The sequence below is a fragment of the Ochotona princeps genome, chromosome 31 (genome assembly GCF_030435755.1).
Source record: "Ochotona princeps isolate mOchPri1 chromosome 31, mOchPri1.hap1, whole genome shotgun sequence".
Taxonomy (NCBI): Eukaryota; Metazoa; Chordata; class Mammalia; order Lagomorpha; family Ochotonidae; genus Ochotona; species Ochotona princeps.
This window is the reverse complement of record NC_080862.1, coordinates 3716580-3739351: the sequence shown is the minus strand read 5'-3', so window position 1 is coordinate 3739351 and position 22772 is coordinate 3716580. Positions and strand designations below refer to the sequence as shown.

At 40.3% G+C, this 22772-nt stretch overlaps 1 protein-coding gene across 3 annotated transcripts in view; it reads right to left on the bottom strand.

Moving 5' to 3' along the window:
- PCSK5 (proprotein convertase subtilisin/kexin type 5) overlaps positions 1 to 22772 on the bottom strand; it is a 327170-nt gene that overhangs the window by 159064 nt on the left and 145334 nt on the right. For all 3 annotated transcript variants that reach the window (XR_009244439.1, XM_004591776.2, XM_004591777.3), the window contains exons 8-9: positions 18287 to 18499; positions 8117 to 8217 (exon numbers count right to left, since the gene is read on the bottom strand). Coding sequence is in view for 2 of the 3 variants with exons in the window: in XM_004591776.2 (XP_004591833.2) it covers positions 8117 to 8217; positions 18287 to 18499 (314 nt within the window). In the remaining variant the exon portion in view is untranslated. The remainder of the gene's footprint in view (positions 1 to 8116; positions 8218 to 18286; positions 18500 to 22772) is intronic.

The following is a 22772-nucleotide window of genomic DNA, read 5'->3' as shown; positions in this document are numbered from 1 at the left end:
CAAGTATGTTCATATTTATTGAGACTGTTTGAAACTAACAAGGATTTAAGCAATCAGATGGCTGATGAAATTGACTATGTAGGGAAACTTTCATTAGATACATATGTATGATTTATAATATTTTTTACAAAGATTGTATATTATTTTGGTAATAATAATGTAAGCTTTAAAAATGGATGTACTGATAATAATATTGGTGGTCATGGAATTTCTTTTCCCAGCATGTGTCATTCTAAAGCATGTGTTTATTTGCTTCTATCTGTGAGTGGCAAATAGAATGAGCAGGATGTTTGCTAGTTCAACTAGGATGGAAATCCATCTGCTAGATTCTTAAGACTGGCATGTCATCTTTCACATGACAGAAACAAGGTGATAGGCCACTTTCAATGTTGCCAAATAACGACAGGATCATTTAACAGAGGTGAGAAAGGGAAAAAAAAAAAACTATGCCAAAACGGTAGATAGTTTCAAAATAAACTGAAAGCACTCCTAACACTGCTTTAGGTGAAAAACAATCCATTCAATTGCCATCACTATTCTCCTTTGCCTGAGGACCCTTGACCACTCTCACCGAATAGCTCCTATACAGACCAGATGGTCTCTGGGCAAACTTCCAATGTTACGATTTCATTTAAAAAAAAACAAAACTGGTAACAATTATTTTAGTTTCCAGGTATGAGATTCTTTGTAATGGAGAGTTTCAGCCCAATGACAACGATAAAACTGAATACATCTGTTACAGAAAATAAGGATATTAGATGTCAATTCTAACAGCACGTAAGTCAGAGCAGTGAATAAGAATTCAGTATGACTAATAAAATCACTCCCCTGTCACACTCTGTCCAGGAAGCTCTCTATGGCACTCTTTCAAGTCCTTTAGAAGGACTCCAAGCACATTCCTCTAAGAGGCATTAAGAGGCTACATATCCCTATCCTGAATTTCATTCAAATTCTCTCCCATCATCCCAACATTCCCTGGTTATGTGTTGAACGTTTCAAAGTAGAATTTCCACCAAAGATCTCAAAAGAAGGCTTTCCATCTTGTGGATGACCAGGTGAACAATTTCAATCATTGAAACGATGCAGTTTCCCACCTGTTTGTAAATTTACTGTAGGACTACATAATTAATCTGGATTTTCCCTACAACGGCCTGGTCAGGATTATGAACAAGGTTGGATGGAAATGGTGAAACATAGTGAATTCACAAACAACTCTTATAGGCAAAGAAAAAGCTGGATCACTTTTATGACTCCAGCAAAAGAAAAGGTGCTATCGTTTCATTGCTTGCTTAATTGTCTCTTTTCATTGGCCATGATTCATTCTCAGTTACTTTTTCCCCACTATCATTCTCCATCAAAATACCATGCTTTATTTTTTCCCTTCTTCCCTTATGTGGCACGTGGTCTCTAGGCAAACCGGATTCACTGGGCACACACCACGCATGCCTAGCTCTTCAGGGTGCACAAGGAGAGCCTCAAATACATCATAGAAAAGTCACATTGTCTTTCAATTCCATTTTCCATGAAATTTTTGTAGTGCCTTTGTGTTCAAGATCTTAGCACAGTGTTATTCACTACATACCAAATTATCTCAAGACTAAATGCAACTCTGACTTGTAAGATATATTGCTGTTTTAGAGTTATGAAAAAGTGGCTGTTTTCCAAATAACACAACTACAGTAACAAGGTGCTTGTTCAATAAATATTTCTGGAGCAAATCAAGCAACATTAAAACTGAACTTGTTGATGTCCTAACCCCATTAACTACAGGTACTTAAACTAATACTCATTCATACCTTTAAATAACCATAGCAAAACTCTCATTTTCAGCATATATTATTCACTCATTGTACACAAATGCAAAACACAGCGTTCTTGGTACTAGGGCTTTGGCAGCTTACAATTTACAGGGGTTTATTATCTTAATACCATAGATTCCTTGTAATTGAGTTGCCTGACTTATTTGGAAGACTTCAAGCAAGCATTTTAAATGGGACACACACTAAATAAGTCACATACACACTAATGTTGAGAAAGGTCTTTGAAGAATATTTGTAAACTTACTTATTCTGCAAGGTGCCCCTGAATCACCCTTGCTCCAAGTTCTACCTTCTTTCTCAAAATTCATGACCTTTTAGTTGATGGTTCCCTTTCATAACTAACCACTATGTTGTGTTGCACTTCTTAAAATAGGAAGGTGGGGATAGGAATGTCGCACAGCCTGTCAAGCTGTGGATTGCAATGTGGGCATCCTGTATCAAGACCCAGCTGGCTTCTTGTTAATCTGAATAGCAAGATACAGGAGGATAGCCCAAGTACTTGTGTCCCTGTATCCGTCTGGGAGCCAGCGATAGAGTTTCTGGCTCCTATTTTGAACTGGCCCAGATCTGGAAAGTGAACCAGTGGATCTTTCCTTTGTCTCTCTGCATTTCAAGTAAATTATCTTTCTTTAAGAAATAGAATAACGGGCCCAACGTGATAGCGTAGCAATTCAAGTCCTCGCCTTGAACACACCGGGAACCCATATGGGCGTTGGTACAAGATGTATATATTCACCACAAAACTTTACCTCATGTGTGGTTTCTTAATCAGATTCAACATCACCACAAATAGATGATGACAAATCCAATAAGGAAGAACTATTGAAATCTTTTAAACATGCACTGTCTTTTGATTTGTGTTGCATGTTCTATTCCAGGTATTATAGTTTATTTCACTAGGAATGTATTGCTTGGAGTTTTCAACATATCAAATGCCATAATTCAGTGTCTCAGCATGAACAGCAAATCATACATGTCAATAAAATAACATGATTTTCAATTTGCCATTTAGAGTGTTCTTATTTTTCTTACTAACGCAAAATAGATGGATTGATTTTTTAAATCTAATTAAAAATTATCATAATGTAAAAAAAGAGATCCTCATATCACTAGGATCAGCAATTATGTTGTCCAGAGAAGAGAAAAAAAACACCTAAAAAGTCTTAACTTTTACATGACAAAAATGTTCTGGAAGTAAAAAAAAAAAATTATAGGTCAGGACAATGTAAGTACAGGTCAGGTACAGGCAAAGTTGATTTAAACAGACTTGAAGTTTAGTTAGATTCTAATAGAGCACTCAGAATCTTCTTTTAGAAACACAGCAAGAGTTGATGAGGCTATGGAAAGGATCATTATGGAGAATGTCTTTTATTATGCTTTGATTAAAGAGATAAAATGGCAGGCTATGAAGTAAAAATTAATGGACCTGGGTAGTAAGTCATTTTCTATTTTTCTTGGGAAGAAAAATGTTTGGTAGTATACAGGATATTACATTATGCACAACCAAGGCCAAAGTGTTCATGCAATGAGTAAAATCTACAGACCCTTGGGGCTACATCTAAATATTAAATTTTATATATTTCTTGTACACTTGCTATTATATCAGCAAATTTTTCTAAGGAATCCTCAGGAAACTAAAGAGAATTAATTTGCTGTACACAACTGCTTAAAACTCAGAAGCTCATATCTTCCTTCTTGACTTCCTTTCACTTTCTACAATGTTAATTTGTTTAAATTTGTTAATGTTAATTCAAGTCATTTGAGTCTCAGTGATAAGTACTTCCAGAAGCTTCAGGTATCGAGAGCTGGTGGACCATGGCACCATCAATCATTGCAGGAAAGACTCCTAACAGGTCCAACTGCAGGATGTGTAGCCAGAGCCAGGGATCTTCTCGCCTCCAGAGACTTTCATGCTTGTGCTAATTCTCAGAATCTCAAGGGAAAAATGAAAGGCATCTATACAAGGCGAATTTATAGAATTCCTCTGAAGGTCAGTAAGAAACTGAACTAAACCGCAGCCCTGACTTTCTTCTTTTCTTCAAGGCACACGTGTGATTTGTTCCCTGGCTATACCTGTATAGTATGTGTCAAACAGCTGCCTTCTTCCCATCCACACTTCCATTGCCCTGCCTAGACTATCCTAATTGCTCATGAACTTCTGAATGCGTTTCAAATGGTTTATACAACTTGATCCCACAAACTTTAGATATTACAATGAGACATCTGTAATATTTCATGCATGAAAATGTTATTTTACATGCTAGGAGAGGAAAACCTCTGGGGACTGCAAAAGGACTGAGAGCTATGCTATAAAAAAGCTTAATTATTACATGATAAGAATAGGTTTTCAGTGGGCAGGATTAAAAAAATAAGCACAAAGAGGAAGGTAAATCTCTCCTCTGAACTTTCCTGTGCTCGGTTCAATCTGAACAACTGAACTATCCCATCTGTTTCTTAGTTTCCTTTTCCAGGGAAGGAGAAAGAACATACTGGCTAAATCCCAAGCTATTACAAGGTGAATGGGCCTGTTGACCAAGGTTTTCATTATGATGGACATCTTTGCAGGCTGTACTATTTGAAACCATTAGTTAAGGTACAAAGTTGAGTCCGGAGAAAATTGGCTTCTACATAATCTGAACTTGAAAAGCGCGAGAGGACAGAGTGTATTGTCTGTGTGTATGTAGACATAACAAAGCTATTTTCAAGCTGGGTGCTGGCAGAAGGCCCGTGCTAACTGCTCTGTGAGTCTGCTTACAATTATTCCACTCCACGGAGTTATCCAGGATGGTATATCCCTCTTCTGTCCACTCGGCCTCAAGTTGAAATTCACGCTGCTTTTACCTCCCCAAGCTTTTCACTTCTCTCTGATGGTCGCTTAACTCTCACTCTCCTCAGAATGTATGTGCCAGAAATCTGAGCTAAATTCTAAGCCCAAACCGCCTCCTAATACACAAGACACCAAGAGTGTGTGACAGGCAGGTGTGCGTGGTACCTGTTGCCATGTTCACAGGCCCGGGACAGGGACACACGGGCCTGCAGTTCTTACTGCTTGTGCATGTGCTTGCTAAGTGCCAACTGAAATAAATACACCTCTCCTGAAAAGCAACGGCTGGAGAGGTGTTTTCCGTGTTACACTCATAACCAAACCACATTCCTGCTCCCCACTCCCTGTAGCATGTCATACAACTGAATGTGGCCTTCGGGAAAATTTATTCATGAAAACAGAAGAAAAGGATAAGGCTGGTTTACAGGATGTCATGACCATGCTTATTCCAACATTTAGAAATGTTCATATCCACCCAACACTGCTCTGTGGCCTTCCTTGATCATGCTCTGTTCTAGAAATTTGAAGACCCCCTAGTGAGTCTTTTTTTTTTTTTCAGAACTGTCCTGATAAAAATGCAAGCCTCAGCTATGCGAGGCATGACTTTATAACAATATCTGTACCCCATTTATTTTGGGCATTTTTATTGCACTAGATACATACTCAGGCAAGGCATATTTTATGGGAAAATAATGTTAAAGATGATTTTTTTAAAAACAACAGCATACGGGGCGAATCATCCTTTGCCTCAACATTTCTTAACTTTTCATGCTTTGATCTTTCAATGTCTCAACACGGATCCCTTCCACTAAACATAAAAGGTAGAAGGACTTCCCTCAGCTGCGTTAAGTTAGCCAAAGGGAGGCCGGTGAGTTCTGGTGAATGATAAGTCAGCAGAGTGAGAGATGGGCTACAGCAGTGAGAGGTCACCGATCATCAGACCAAGAGGATCTGAAAGGTAAAAACCCCATACACAACACAAAGCCATTCATTTCACTCCATAGGATTCTGTTCCCTCGTAATTGATGGACCAGATGACTTACTGCAATGTTTGTTGAGCATTGGCCTTGTTCACAACAATATGCTTCAATAGTATACAACACTACAAATTGTCTAAGTGACCCAGAATTGCATATTTGTGCATATACATGCATTCCTACACACTTCTCTCTACAGCTAGATATCTTTCCTACTAGCTGGGGCCAACGGATTATTGATACTAACTTACTACCAAGGCCTGGTCCTATATTTTAGTACTTAAACCTCATTCCTTCAGTTTTCAGCTACACTTTCAGATAAAGGTTGATCTATGGCAAGAGTCAATGGAATTCAAAGAAAGATGTAGTTAATCTACTTCTTTTATTGGTCTGTTTACCATCCCCAGGGCCCCATGATTAAACTGGACCATGAAAGTCTTAGGACACAATGGATTTTGCAAGTAACCAGACACTTGGAAAGTTCCTTCCATTCTTCACAGCATTGGCAACTAAATAAATAATATTTTTAAAATAGTACAAGTGTAAAAGGGAGAAAAAAAGCTGCAGTTTTTCACCACATTCCCTACCCTCAGAGGGGCCCAATGTCAGTGACAACGCTTCCTGAGTTTTGAACTTCAGCTTTAGAAGTGGCTAACAAAACAGTTGTTGAAAGTGATAACCGTACTGTGACATTTCAAAGCCCCGAGTGTCATCTCAGTCTGTGGTGTGACAATCACACTATGGTATCAGTTTACATTCCAGCCTTTATAGGATCAATTACTGATTTTTTTAAAAAATACATTTTTTGGACAGAAAAACCTTTCAAAGAAACAACCTGGAGTTTCAAACTGAAAACCACATTTTTTTTCCCTTCAGAAATCCTGGTTAGATTTCATCAAATTGAAAACACCTTCTGCTTGGAATTCTGCTGCCAGAGCACTCCAATGAGAAATTGGAAATGAGTATCTACTGCATAAAGGTTAGTCTCTTGACAAACCCAACTTTTAACACAACAGATTACAATAGTTTCACTTCTAACCTCATCAAAATCATGGAAAGCCATAGGATCATGGGGGCTTAGATATCCCTGATTGTCAAGTTTTAGATCAAGAGCCATCCAAAGATACGGTGCCATTTCCAGGGTCTGTGTTCCACTGCCTGTGTGAACTGAGATTGTTATATGACTTGGTGATTTCTGTTACCCACATTATATTCAGGCTAGTTGCCTTGATACAGACTGTCTCGCAGAGCAGCAGCTGTACAGACAGGGAAGCCACGGGCTTTGAGAATGAACCAGCACCATTCTAAGTGTAATACTCAAGTCCCTTAATTATCTATATTCCCTCCCTGTCACTTCCTTTTCTCTTGAGGGTACCACTAAATGGATAGCAGTCCCACTCCTCCCTAAGAGCAGAGGTACAAGGCTACTTTTGCAAAAGATATGATGTCATTACTGAAGATCTTTTTTTGGAGCATTATGCTGCAGGACAACCTCAGAGAACGGGCTCTCATTGTCTTTTCTGGAATCATCTGATCAGATGTGTTTGGAATTTAAAAGATATGTTTTTCAAAGATGGGGTCCATAACAAATATTGTAACAAATATTATAGCAATCCTCCAGTAGGGCCTGAGCTAATATCTCATAATCAAATACATGAATATCTCTACAGTACAACGTAGGAATTCTCAACCTAAAAGTAATAAACATCCACTGTGACTATCCTCACACCGGTTAAGGGCGAGCACTGTTTTCAGATGCATTTGGGTATAACACAGGTAAAAGAATTTTCAGTTTTCTGGGCATTTTGGATTTTCAAGCTGAGGATAGGAGACTTTTAGGCCCATAGTAAGTGTTGAAGAAGCTATAACAAGTTAGCCTACTTGTTTCTAGAGAAAAAAAGAGAGAGAGAGAGAGAGAGAGAGAGAGAGAGAGAGAGAGAGAGATGGTACCTACAAAAATAGCCTCAGAAGATCCTTCAAAGTGATTTTTTACACAGAGAATTTAACAAATTGAACAGGATTAGAGGTAAGTGGCTTGTACTTATTCCTGAGCTGCTGTCACGTGACTGACATACCCTACCCTGCAGAGTCAATGTATGATAGTGCTTTGTCAAGTTCAGGGCTGCCTTGCTGTGGTGCAGAGGAAGGAACTACATGTGGGCAGACCTGACATACCTGGGACACATGGGATCATTTCCAGACTAGAATAAAACCTCACCAAGGCTAGAGTGCTGGAGCCGACTGGCATGCGTGTCTTATGACTCCATAATAAAGTAATTACCCACTTTGATTTTTTTAAGCACATGAAATCCAAAAGCACTTTTCTTTTTATTAATTTAAGGGAGCTTTCTTAAAGCCCCAATCATTAAAGTTTTAAAAGTGGGGTAGGGAAACTTTATTCTAGGTTGTCAAACTAAGGACCATACTCAGGAGAAGGGAAGAACCTGCCTGAAGACCAGGGATTGTGACCAATGAAAACAGAGATCAAGGCTTACTTGGCTTCCAGGGCTAGTGCAATGATGCCTGCAGCCATCGGGGCTGAGGCTGACGTCCCAGTGTGATTGTCCGTACAACGCTGCCTCAGATCTGTAGTGATCTAGAAGATAAAATGGAAAAACTTAAATCTCTGAGGCCAATGTGAGTCACATGAAAGTACAACGATATCTGTCTAACCTGTACGAGAGAGAGAGAGAGAGAGTGTGTTGGGGTTGGGGAGGAAGTGGTTGAAATATTTCTCTTTCTCTTGTCCCTACATTTTTTTTATTACCAGATGACTTCCACACAATTGCAGATAATTGCCATGTTACATTGACCTTGAACAGTGAAGCACTTGGAAGCTGGACTGTTGTTACAACCAGACCAGGGAGCAGGCACTGTCCTGGGTGGTTCAAGCTCCAGTTAAGATACCTGTGCCTTCCACGAGAGTAAATGAGTTTGCTGCCTGACCTCTGCTTCCCACCAATGCGGACCCTGGAAGGCAGTGGTGGTGACTCAAGTAATCCATTCTCTGGCATCCATATTAGAACTGGATTCAGCTCTCAGTTTGTGGCTTTGGGGACGTCCCAGAATCAACCATTGTGAGCAAATGTGGAGTGAACAGGTAGATTGGGAGGGCTCTCTCCTCCCCCCTCAAAACAAATGAAACAAAAACTCCCAGTCAGGTAAGGACTGGGTGAGCTCATGGCTCCAAACGTTATGCAAAGTCTCCTAATATTTTGCACTGTATGAAATTCACTTGTGCACCCTGACCAACGCTAGAGTTCTTCCATTGTCCTAATGTGTTAAAAAGTTCCTTATTTCACTTTATTTGAAAGAAAAACAGAAATGCAGAGACAGACTGTATTTCCCGTCTGCAAGCTCACTACCTAAGTCCACAACAACTAAGATTGCAATAGACCAAAGCCAAAAGCTGGGACTACAATCTGGGTCTTCTTTAGAGGTAACAGGGGACCCAGAGGAACCAACATCACTCCCTTCTCTCCTCCCGCCCGGGGTTCTGCAGCAGCAGGGAGTGGAATTGAACAAAGAACCAGGATTTGAACCCAGGCATTCAACAATGGGTGTGGCTACTCCAAACAGCACAGATGCATGTCCACTCCTATCACTTAAATATTCTAAAATAATCAAATGTACTGAATCACCACTTTGACACTAAAGCATTGTTAACATCAAGGAAAAAACACGGACCCAATTCTTGCCTTTTCTAGAACTGTTGCTTTAGGAAAACAGCGGGTTTTAAGCTCAAGAGTCGGCTCTGCTATGGAAGGAGCCTTGGAAAGAGAACCTTCTCGTAGAATTCACAGAAACAGTACAAAGATAAACACATGGATACTGAAAATAAGGTTGAATCCAGTAATGCATGATACACAATTACAGCAGTAAGTATCTGTTTGCATACTATAGGAGATAAGCTATTTCTCCATTCTGATTTTTTAATCAAAATGTGAGACCAAGATCATTTTTATTGTCTTGGCTTGAATGCAGTTTACTTCCATTGTGACTAAATAGCATTGCCATCCAGCAAAGCCACCCTTTGTTTCATTGTTGTGGCACTCAGGGAAAATCAAATTATAAGAGAGTTAGAAGACATTAGTAAATCTTTGGCATCAAGACAAGCATATTAGCACATATTGTGGATAAGAAAACTGACTTGAAGGGTTGGCAGGAAGGGAAAGTGGGACTGAGTATGCTGGAAACACAGAACAGTGGATCTCGCAGGCCTCCTTGAGAGCAAGTATGAAGAGCAGTTGGGAAGCCATTTGATCTCTCCTGGAGTGAAGGGTTTGCTGCATAACTCCCTTGAGACAGATCTCCCCTGAGGAGTGCCTTGGGTCACCTGAGAATGTCTGAGTGGACTCTGTTATTATTGTCTGTCATGGATCTAAGACTGACACCCTGGCTGACCTAGCTTCACTTAAGATCATCCGTACTTTTTGCCTTGTCTTTGTTCCTGTTGATGCTTCCAGTGTTATAAGTTTGGATACCACCAAGAAAAAAGTAGAAGGATGGATAAAATGATGTGGGACTATGTAGGCATGGTAGTGTGGGGAGCAGCTGTTTTCCTGCGTAATTGTAAAGCGTGCCAGAATCTCCCAGAATATGTTTGAGTAAGCAGAGAAAGTTGTTTCTGATGGACAAACACCTCTGGCCATCCTCTGACTGCCCACCCCAGAATCCTGGAGGATGCTTTGTGATAGCTCCATCTTTATATTCTCTGAATTGAAAAATTCTGGATTTTCTTGTTGTGGATTTTTAAAAAAGTATTTTTAAAAATTGTGCTAAAAATAGATAACAAAAATGTTCTGTCTGAATAATTTTTACATGTAGAATACTGCACTGTTAATTCTGGGTGCCTATTGCCAAACAAAAGATCTGGAACCTTCTCATCTTGTATCACTGAAAGTATATACTCTCTGAAAAAACATTTCCTTATTCTCTTCCCCCTCACCACCAGGCAACCAGCATTCTAATTTCTGTTTGTACATCTTTTACACGTAGGATCATAGGGCGCTTGGCTTTCTGTGGTTAGCTTATTTTACTTCAGATAATATCTTCAGGTTGTATTCATAGTGTAGCATTCAAATGAATTTTTAAGGCTGAATGAATAGTTTTGTCACATTTGCCTTAGCCATTCTTCTGCTGACAGACATGGGCAGAGGGTTGTTGGTACATCTTGACTATGAGCAATCATGCTGCAAATGCAAACATATGATCTAAACCTCCTCAAGAATTTTTTTTTTCCAGATGAAACCAGAAGTTGGCTTGCTGGACCTTGGATTAAGTCAGTCTACCTCTGCGGAATGATTGGTGACTTTTTTAGTCCCGCTTCTGGAAGCTCTGGACCTTAAATCTGTACATCAAGATACCAGGAGCAGCTTGTTCCCAGTTCTCCAGGTACGCCATTGTTGAAAGCAGGTCCTGCTTGCATTCTTCCCATTTTACCTCACCCTGCAGTTACAATTGTTTTGTCCAACTTCATTATTTTTTTTTCAATGACTGGTGCCTGGATTCAAGATTTTTCGTGATGTTTTCCCATTTGGCTCTCCTTGCCTATTCTTCATCTGCACCAGACACTTTCAACGTGCAGGAACAAGTCCAGAATAAACACTCTAAATGTGTGTAGCATTTTTGAGAATAATAAATAACTCCCCCAGCCAACCTTAAACTCGAACAATCAACATTTTAGGTATTAATCGCACAATAAGAATATCTCCTGTCTGTATTTAGTCCCTGGGTCTGTACACATATTATAATAAGTACATGCTTAGAGAGCTAACTATTTAGTACCTCGATCTATCAGCATGAACAGTTTTAAATACTATGAATGCAAGTAAGCTTGTGAAACTCAGACCATTCTGCTGTACTTTTTGTCAACAACTTTAACAATGAAATTTGAGAGTAATGAGTAGGGCTGAAAGGGTGTGGAGCAGAAGAGGATGGGGAGAAGGCTAAAAGGAATGGGGGAGAAAGGCAACAAAAAGGTTCTCACACTCTTCTCATCTTGTTTTAAGTAGACATCCCAGCTGGGCTGTTTCGAAAGGAACTTCCTGGCAGTGGTGGAGATCTCTAAGTGCAAATGACCAGGAAGGTCGGAGATCTCATCATCAAGAGAAGCCATAGTATCAGAGACTTTTTATGTCTACCTTTAGAAAGGCCACCAAGGATCATGCAGTGTTGAAGAAAAGTGATGTTGCAGCATCTGAACCACATGGAGTAACCCCATTAATCATGATTCATACACACAGGATCTAATAGTGTAATTTCGAGGAAAAGTTGCTTTTGAATGGTAGGTTAGCACAAAACATGGGGCAGGGAGACCAGACATCCTCTGTGTGAAACAGCCAAGATAAAGCACTTTAACTTTACATTCCACTCAAAGCATGTCTTGGTATCTAGTCTCATTCTCAGCGGTCTCTCTTGCATGTTTCAAACGCCCTTCGTGCAGTACCCAAACGTGAAACAGAATTTTTCTCCACAAACATCTCAGACTGCTCAAGAACATATCCTTTGCACCCATCAGAGTGAAGGAAACTAGAGAAGACACAAAGCCTGAGCCAGAACAAAGCTTTCCTGGACAGCTTAGATTTTCAGACTCCGTCAGGATCAGGAACACGTGGTGTTCTGGACTCCACAAAGTTAGGGATCACAGTTTATCTGGGGGTAAAGGGTGAGATTACTCAGGTCTTGTCATGCTCCTCTAAGTAAAATTATCCCTTGTTCCCATGATAAGCTTTTAGTTCCTAATGCTGCTCATTTCATGGTTTGAGAAGACTGGGCCTTTGATGTGAGCCTGCTGATATAATTTTGCAGGGAATCTTGGTTCAAACTGACCTTAGTCCTAAGCAATATGCCTTGAAAGCAATCTTATGGCTGACAGTTTCCCCATGATGTCCTCTGACCTGTTTTATTCCAAAGGTGCCATATTGTCTCCCGCCATTTAAAACAGAAACTAGAGAGACATTTTAAAACATGAAATGTTCTGCCTCTAGGGTGAGTTTGTTTTTGGTGCTGATTTGAATATTGGATAGAAATGTACCAAGAAAGCTCTTTCGGACAGAGCTATAGAAGGTGTAAGCAGAAACCCAACCTTACAGTGTCTGTGAATAACACCAAAGAAGCAGATTCATGAAGCCCAGGAAAACAGGAAGGATGTCTCAGTGTTGAGAGGATCAGAGACTGCATAAAATTCAATGATAAATCCGCACACTGACCCACTCCCAGGCTAAGAGTAACTGCCAATATGATGTGCAAGTACAAGGATTTGCTTACAAATGTGAAGTGACCTTTTATATCCCTAAAGAAAGACTCCATCTTATACCAGTTTTTGCAACTTTGTAGTGTTCATCTATGGTCCAGCAGAAATCCAATATTCATTTACTAAGGGCAATGCATAAAAGCTATGTGCTTTGCTACTATGGTCAGCACAGCCCTATCGTCTAGCTAGATTCCTGCTGACAGTTTTCTGTACTAACCATCATGTCAAATGCTAACTGCCCTCTACCAACCTGTAGACAAGCTTCTCTGTCCACAGGAGAGCACCCTCTGTCTTCCCGTGCTCCGTAAGGGCTCTGTGAAGCCTCCATCCTTTCAAATGTCTGACAGTCATATACTCCCAAAGAAGCACAGGTTCTGAAGGGAGAACAAAGTCAAGTTTCCACCCTCAGGGAGTTTGCATTCTAGCCTGATAAAGAGCAAAGAACAAAAGATACACTGTCATGTTAGGGAGCTGTAACACCTCTAGAAAGAAAATTGCATAGACTGAAGGTGTACAGAATTGTGGAGGGGAGTGTTCCAGTCTCAGGGAATGCAATAAACAAAAGCCTTTGTGAAATGAAATGAGAAAAACACCAAGTCTAGTATGAGAGTGTTTCTAACAGAGGGCATACTGCATACCTGAAAGCCCTCGTTCAAACATCACACAGAAGGCATAATTTTGGGTGTCCAAGGCTAATGGGACCTTTGAAACCAGTAAGTCAGTTTTAGAGATTTGCAAGAGGCCTCACTGTGTGCAGAGGTTAGCAAAAGGTGTAAAGCTGTGGGATTCAAAATCAATGTACTATGTAATTAATAGAAAGTGAGAGATGCCTAGGTTGAAGGGCACATCAATACATTTATGGAAAATAAGAGAAACATGTTTGCTTTCATGCAAAAAATTTTGATCATGCTTAATGTTTTTGTAACACACAATTTCCATGAACTTTTTTTGAAGACATCCCCCATTTTAAGTGCTTCATTTCTCGTGTGAAAGAACATGAAAAGCAGGCAATGAAGATACCGTCCTTCCTAAGACGGCCTTGAAAAGGGTCATTAGCACATTAACTACAAGATGAGCTACAACCCGGAATGAAACTCAGGCTTGTCTGCTGCCTAGCTATGGCATTTTAAAACACTCAAACATCAACTTCCTCTTTGGTAAAAAGAATCCTTTCCATGTAGGGTTTTCAGATGCAATGAGATGACGTATTCTATGTGTATTGGGCAGTGCCAGGCATGTTCACAGCCACTGTCTATATTTTTGGAGGAAAGTGGTGTTTCTACTTAAATAGATGATTAATGCTTTATTACTGAAGGGGTAAGCTGCTGTCTGTAATATAAAATGAATGTGTCATTGCAAAATTTGATCAAAAACAGGAAGGGAGAGGCAGGGTGCGAGTAGAGGCAGCGAGGGAGTTTTAAGGTGGGAAGTATCAATATGCTGTTAGAAGGGTAAAAACTGGCACACATGTCAGTCTTATCCCTTTATACGCATAAAAAGTTTAAATGCTACATCTATGACGTGCTAATATAACTATAAATGTATTTCATGTAAGACCTGCAGAAAGAGATATACAACTGGTCTCATAAAAAGTGCTTCTTAGCACAGCCTTAAAATAACTAGCTACACAGATGATTTCCATTCAGCTTATAGAAGAGTTTCTTATTGTAGTCTTGACATTTTAGTTGCTTCATTTGCTGGAATAAGCTACAAGGCCATTTCCAACCCAAATTTATGAAAGCTTGACTACAACACAAAGGTCTACAACTGTACTAAAAATAATGGCAAGAAACCAAGGGATGCAGACCTCTCTGTGCTTCAAGACCCGGGGCAACGTTGTCCTGATTGCACACCATGAAAAGGCAGTCTTTCGAGGACAAGTAACATTCCTTTAACAAAAGCGCTTTCCCAGAAGGCGAGAAGAGATCTTTACTCTCTCCTGAAAGCCTCAGCTACTGTCTCAGTTCAAAGCACAAAGGTGCTCTACGAATGAAGAATGACAACCGGCTCTTTTGGTGAGGCTGCAAACGAGCAAAGGAAATGAATGGCTCAGGGAACGGAGCCCAGTACAAAGGGAGATACCAGCATTGCTGCAGCACTCCATCACAGAGGCCATGAGCAGGATGTGAGCATCGCCGAGGGACCACAGGCGTCTGGGTTTAAAGTCTGCAGAAGGAAAGGTCCCAGGCACCGTACAAGCTTATTCGTCATTCTGACATCTGGAAGGGAAAGGGGTCAGCTGGACCAGAAAAGGTTGATGTTGCTGCCAGATCCACTTACATTCAAGCTGTTAACAATGTTCATTGTAAAAGTGCCTTTCCGCACAGCAGTGGGAAGAGTAGACAGCGGCATTGTATAGATTAGGAAACCTATAGGATATCGGAGGATCAAAGTATACCTCTATCTATCTATAGAACTTAGGAGTTGGAGGAACAATGAACAGCCAAAGCTCCCAGGATGCAGCCAGTTCTCTGACTTTAATAGCCATGGTAGCAGCCACCCACTGAGCAGCTTGTGTGCACAGGTAGCCTGGAAGTGCACTCTGTTAGGTGACTTAACAATCCTGGGCTCTCAGAGGGCGGTACTGGTATTATCTCCAATTGACAGGGAATCAAGCTGAGAGCCGAGCAGGGCTGTCTAGCCATTATGGGATCAAGGTGAAGTTAGAGACAGCAATTTCAAATAGCATACCCTCTCTCACTAGGGATAATTTAGGATTCAAGCAAAATATGAGAATTTAAGAACTACATCAAGAAAAGGAGTAAATGCTGAGATGAATACATTTTGATATTTCTGGCTTTTCTAGGTTGGATAGTGATACCCCATGTCATTTTACCCATATTTTAGAAATGTTGCCATCTTTTGCTTTTAAATAGGAAGAACTTATATCCCGTCTAGGTGATGGTCAATACCACATTAGTCCAGACATCTACCACAGCTACCATTTATAAGAAATATAAATGGGATCAAGAGGTTAAACAAAAAGCAGAAACAAGAAAAACCAACTATACCGTGAGTCAGTGAAAGTTTTATTCAAAGTCAGGGAGAGAGAACTCACAGATGCTAGCCTAACCCCTAAACAACCATAAAATATAAAACCAGGAGAATTCAACCCAGACTTCCTGTAGGATTGGGTGTTTAAGGTCCAAATTACACTCCTGCTGCTTCCCAGGGACCTGGGGTTGGGCGTGGAGCCAGAACTCCAACACAGCCACTCCTGAATGGGGCGTGGGCATTTCAACTGGTTCTTCACCACTTTCTCAAGTCCCCTCTTCAACTCGCTGATGCCCTCTCCACACAATGTCGGTGAAGGACAGTACACTTCAGCTGCAGTGTCTGGCTGAGCTTTCTCTAGAGCACCCTCCCTGACCACGGAAGGGATAGGACTGTACGCAGGAGAATCCCCAGTGTCACCCCGGCACAGAGGTCACAGCAGGCTGTGCATTCTTCATCAGGGACCTAAGGGACATCTCCATTTTTGATGATGTTTTTCACACTAGTCTACAAGGTTTAGCAAGGCATATACAGAGGTTAACAGTCACTCCACAAGCAATAACAAAACTTATGGAAGGAACATACTGATTGTGAAGAAATGGAGGTTTTGCCTTCAGATGCTTTCAGACTCTAGAAGTGAAAGAGCCCTTACTCTAGAGATTTCTTGCTGCAGAAATGATGAAAATGGCAGTCAATACTCCTGGGCCTTGATCATGAATGGTCATCAAGTTAAACTCTTTAAAAGCAAAGGGGATATGTGTGCATGATAACAGCTCCACAATGAAAGCAAAGTGCCACGGGAGCATCGCTTCTCAACAAAGAAAGTAAAAAACTTCAAAATTTGCTCATGTCCACATTTTTCACTTTATATGTACATTTTTCTTTATGTTTTGGAGTGATGCTTATGGATGGCTGATGGAGGTACTGACAAGCGAACTCACTGCATATTTTTAAAAAGCCACTCATTATGGAAGAATGAGAGAAAGTGAAGGGAGGTATATGGATAGGTGATGTTTACTGAAATGTATCTAGCTGAGAAACAGAAGTTATGATAACCAAGGACTGAATAGGTATAGAATAGAATTGCATGAAAGAGGTACAGGTTGAATATTTTATACCCAAATGCTTAGGACCAAAATTGTTTTAGAGTAGGCTTTTCTAATTTTTGATGATTTGCATATATATGATATATTAAGGGTGGACCCAACATTAAACAGCAAATTCACTTGTTTTATATACAGCTACACTCTTGGCCTGAAGATAGCTTTGACTGTAAAGCATCCCATAAAGTTAGGTGTGGAATTTTCCACCTGCAATGTCCTATGGAAACTCAAAAAGATTAGAATTTTAGAAGCATTCTGGAGTTTAGCTTTCCAACCTGTTGTGTCCTAACCCACTGCTGTGGACAAGGCAGGAGGCAGTACCAGGAGAGGGGCCTGACTTGGCTAGATGACCAGGCACGAAAGCAGGGTCTTGGTCAAATGAGATATTCTACACAGAAAACATGGAATGGTTCTCCCTATACGAGCAGCAAGGCTCAAAATATTTAGGCATAACAGAAGAAGAAAACTTCCTAATGTTAAAGATTATACGAATTTAGTAAAACAGGATGTGGCCTATGTTTTAGATGGAAAATCCTATTATGAAACAATTTTGAGATTGCAAGTTAAATTAGATTTCAAATAATTTTTTAAAGAACTTAAAAACCCATTTTAAAGCATATGTAGAAAAAACAGCACAATACCGATGGTCTACCAGTATTAAAATGCATCAAGGAGGGCCCAGCGCAACAGCCTAGTGGCTGAAGTCATCGCCTTGAAAGTGTTGGGATCCCATATGGGTGTTGGTTCTAATTCCGGCAGCCCTGCTTCCCATCCAGCTCCCTGCTTGTGGCCTAGGAAAGCAGCAGAGGATGGCCTATAGCCTTGGGACCCTGCACCTGTTTGAGAGACCTGGGAAAAGCTCCTGGCTTCTGGCTTCAGATTGGTGCAGCTCTGGCTGTTGCAGTCACTTGGGGAGTGAATCACTGGACAGAAGATCTTCCTCTCTGTCTCTCCTCTTCTCTGCATATCTGACTTTCCAATAAAAAGTAAATCTTTTTTTTAAAGTCAGTGACAGAAGAATGAGGTGGTACAAGTCAGACTTTGATTCTAGCCTTTGGTTTGTTCATGAACTGCTGTGTGAACATTGACCAATCACTTATTCTCAACAAGATCAAAGCTTCATCATATCTGAGGTCAAGTGAACACTGCAATGTGATGACCCAGACATGCATTTTCAATGAATGAAAACAATAAGCTAATATTACATCCTATTTCCATACTAGCTTTGCACTGTATTTAGAGTTGACCTTTTTTATTATTTCAAACTGAATGTCAAATAAATAGACTATGACAGTCATTAAAATATCACTTACTATTTTCTTGTCGTAGGACTCTCCACTGCTGTAAGTTGTAGCCAATGTGGATGAGCACTCCTCCAGGTACCATGGTTTCTTTCCACTTTCTGCCGTGCTGCTGATGGAGATGGTGTAGATGCTATTGGTGTAGCCATCACAGGAGCAGTGGTCTTTGCTTCGTCCACCATTTCCAGATGCCCAGACAAATACAGAACCAAGGCCTCTTCTCCCCTGTACATAAACAAAGAAAGCTAAATGAAATTGTGAAAACATGATGGCCACAATCTCTACATTCACAGAAGACTGGAATTAGCATGTCCAAATCAAGCTTTTGCAAGAAATATGTGATGCTAGTATAACATACTACCATTCAGTTGCATTTTGTGGGGGAAGAGGAGTTGATTTGATAAATTAAAACAATCATTGACATAAGAAAAAAGCAATGAATAGGATATGAACAGCCAATATTTAGGGATGGAGCATCATTCTTAAACTTTCGCTGACCTTGAATCTTCAGGGACAGAATATTTATGACACAATTTGTCCTGAGCAAAGATTTCTTTTTCTGTTTCAACTTGGGAAATGCACTATGATTATACAGAATGGCAAAAATCAATGCACAGAATGGGGAATGAAGTTCTGACCATCGCTGCTGACAGGGGACTGGGCGTGATCTCCTATTCATCAGTTTTCAATCATGAAACATAAAGATGCAAAAATCATCCAGCTATCATAAACTAAGGGTCTTGTTCACATTTTTGTCAAGCTTCCTCAGTGGGCAAGGACATCTCACTATCATGGCATGGATGGTCAGATGAGGAGACATAATTGACCTTAGGAAGAACAACACAGCCAGGGCAGAAGGCAGAAGACTGCAACTCATCATTGACACCTTTCCTCTTGGTCGGGCACTGAGGGGACCAGAAGCAGGAAAAACTGTGCTTCACCCTACTGGATGGGTCAATAGAACTCACAAGTTGCAAAGCACCACCTGCTCTAAGCATTCTCAAAAAAGATCATATATGAAGAATCTCAAAACAGTCAAAAACTCATAGGGAATCATTCATCACATTTATGTGTGTGTGACACAGATGTTGCCTATCCTAAAAATCAAATTAAAAGATTAAAAAATTCATTGGATCTAAAAGAATATTTAATAGGAAAATATTCAGAAAGTACTCTACGTTCATGAGACAGTTATAAGTGTATAACACAAAAATGGAACGGCATAACCGTATACATGAGCATGTATGCACGTTCGTCCATATGCATGAAGTTAGATACATAAAGCTATACCATGAAATGACAATGGGACACAAGTTATGTTATCTGCAACAGTAGAAAACATTATTTCTGTCCTTGTGTCAGTTTCTTTGAATATTTATTACTTTTATAAACAGAACTAAACACACTAATTTCTCTATTTTCTTTGCTGAGGGGGAAACATAGAGACAATTCTTTAGACCATTTTTTGTAAAATAATAATTTAGGATCAAAAGACAATGTTATCCAGAGAATGTTCCCTGTATATGAAACGTAAGAGTCAAACATTTCTAGAACTTGCTGTGTATTCAACATTGCAGAAACATCTCTGGTTGACACAAGCGTATGCTATTGCCATCATTTTACACAGAGGTAAACTAGCTTTGAGAAATGTCCATTATGCTAGAGCCAGACCTTCATTTTGACTGGAGTCAAAGCTTGAACCACTGATCCTTACAATAGATGTCTATGGATCAAAAAGTGGTCATAAGGTTATTGCTGCATCTTGGATGAAGTTTGGTATTAGGATCTGAGAGAGGACCAGCCCCTCAGTTTCTTCCAGACATGATCGTAGAATCAAAGCTGACAGAGAAACAACAGACACCTCGATCTGAGCATCAAGAGGCAGGAAATAGATTCAGACCAAAACGTTCCATAGAAATCCCAACTGTCAGGTAGCTTTCTGAGAAGTATGACCACTAAACACTCTATTCTGGCAGAATGTCCAGATGATAGAATCACCGAGAAACAATGACATTTCTACAGTGTCCTCTGGGGCTTTAATGAGCTCAAAAAGCTGATGATGAGTTGCTGCTGTTCTGAAAATACATGTGCCAAGACAGAGGTTGTATCCTTGCATTGAGATACTTTGGGAGAATTATTTTATGACTTGGCATGAAAAGCGGAAACTACAAAAGGTATTGCAGAGACAGGAACCACCTGCACACCAAAAAGACATGGGAGAGGGATATGCTGGAAGGAGTTAACAGGAGTTGATCAGGGGACATGCCAGGTGAACGCATCCTGTGACTCCAGTCTCCTCCTACACTTACATTTCTTGCCAGTATAACCCAGTATCCAAACCCCGTAAGAAGCCAATGAAAACGACAGCACATAGACAGAGCTAGAGATCAGTTGGAGTTCTGGAAAGAAGGAGAAAAGAAACCTGCAGTGTTGAATGACAGCTTGTGGCCTTGTCTTTTATTTCTCCCAAATTCCCATACTGGAGCCCTAAAGCCTGATCAGACTGTGTTTGGATAAAGGACTTTGGTGAATAATGAAGGTTCAATGAAGGTTCATGAAGCCCAAATTCAAGAGAATCTGTATCTTCAGAAAGAGAGATAGATTAATCAGACAGTTCCATCAAGTATGGGCTTAGCGGAAACACCACATAATAACACAGAGAGAAGGTGTCCATCGGTAAGCCGGAGAAGGCAGACTCGCTGCCACCTTGCTCTTCCAGCCTGAAGAGCTGTGGGAAACTAGATTCTGTAGTTTTAAGACTCCCGGGCCATGGTAGTTGCTACTACAGCCGGAATTAACCACCACGAACAGCACGAGATACACAACGATCTGCCCCTGCCAGGAGACCGGAGAGTCCACAGACGCTGTCATCATTCTATCCAAGAGGCAATCTGACCTTACTGCCCGTGGGTATGGTTTATGATTAAAATCGCAGAAACAAACAGGGTAAATTTGTGGGCTGAAAAACCCCCAAAGACAGCTGTGAAAGATCTATGGGGTTAATCTGAACAATTAGCAATTCAAAGATTTATTTTCTGCAGATGTACAGGGGGTTTTCGTTAGTGCAAAACTAAAACATATGTGCTTTAAAAAACTGGACATTTTTCCAAAATTCAGAGCAATTTCAGAAGAACCGAACATGAGGCACAAAGAGAATGAAAGGTGGACAGAGTGCTATAAAAATAAAAGAATCCTGAGACACATGACTGTTTTTCTGAACTATAGCTTGCTGAATATTGGGATTGCAGATGGTTATTTACATATGGTTTTGTATGGAAAAAGGAAGCTTCAGTGTAATTGAAGCCACATCAAAAGTTAATAAACTTAAGGCAAAATATACTGTGAAATGTATGCAGAGTTCTCTCAAGCAAACTGTAAATACTCATCCTCATTGTAATATCTAAATGTACATGTGTTGTTTTTCAAGTGTGCCAATAAAAGCAAACATTATTGCAGAAGCAGTATAACTCAAGAATATAAAGAGCCTATATTTTCTTAAACTCAGAAGGTCAAAAACAGCTACTCTATGTTGCATTCTCAATTAAACTCCATATCCTATATCAGATTTTGGGAGCTTCACAGCATGATGGAGGTGAATTTTTTAAATTTAAAATGGTGTAGTTATTTTTAAAATTAGCATTAAGTTAATTTAGCATTATTTATTCCTTCTGTATTGTTCAGCAAGTATTCTTTTTTTTTTTAGATTTGTTTATTTTTATTGCAAAGTCAGAGATATACAGAGAGGAGGAGAGACAGAGAGGAAGATCTTTCATCTGATGATTCACTCCCCAAGTGACTGCAACGGCCAGAGCTGCACCAATCTGAAGCCAGGTGCCAGGAGCTTTTTCCAGGTCTCCCACGCGGGTGCAGGGTCCCAAGGCTTTGGGCCATTCTCTGCTGCTTTCCCAGGCCACAAGCAGGGAGCTGGATGGGAAGTGGAACCACCGGGACTAGAACTGGCGTCCATATGGGATCCCAGTGCATTTAAGGCGAGGACTTTAGCTGCTAGGCCACCATGCTGGGCCCTGTTTAGCAAGTATTCATAAAGAGCCATGAATAAATGATAGAGATTTGTTACAACATAAAAACTACAGAGAAAGATAACATCCATTCATGTGTGGTTGCAGGCTATGCTAGATGTTTTCACATATTAATTTGTTGCATAGTTTAGGGTAGCACCACAAAGGTAGATATTGTTTTTTTAATGACTAATTTTTTTAAAGATTTATTTATTTATTATTTATATTAGAAAGTCAGATATAGAGAGAGAAGGAGAGACAGAGAGGAAGATCTTCCATTCGTTGGTTCACTCCCCAAGTGGCCGCATGGCCAGAACTGAGCCAATCCAAAGCAATGAGCCAGGAGCTTCTTCCAGGTTTCCCACCAAGGTACAAAGTCCCAAGGCTTTGGGCTGTCCTTAACTGCTTTCCCAAGCCATAAGCAGGGAGTTAAATGGGAAGCGGGGAGTGTATGAGGCGAGGACTTTAGCCACTAGGCT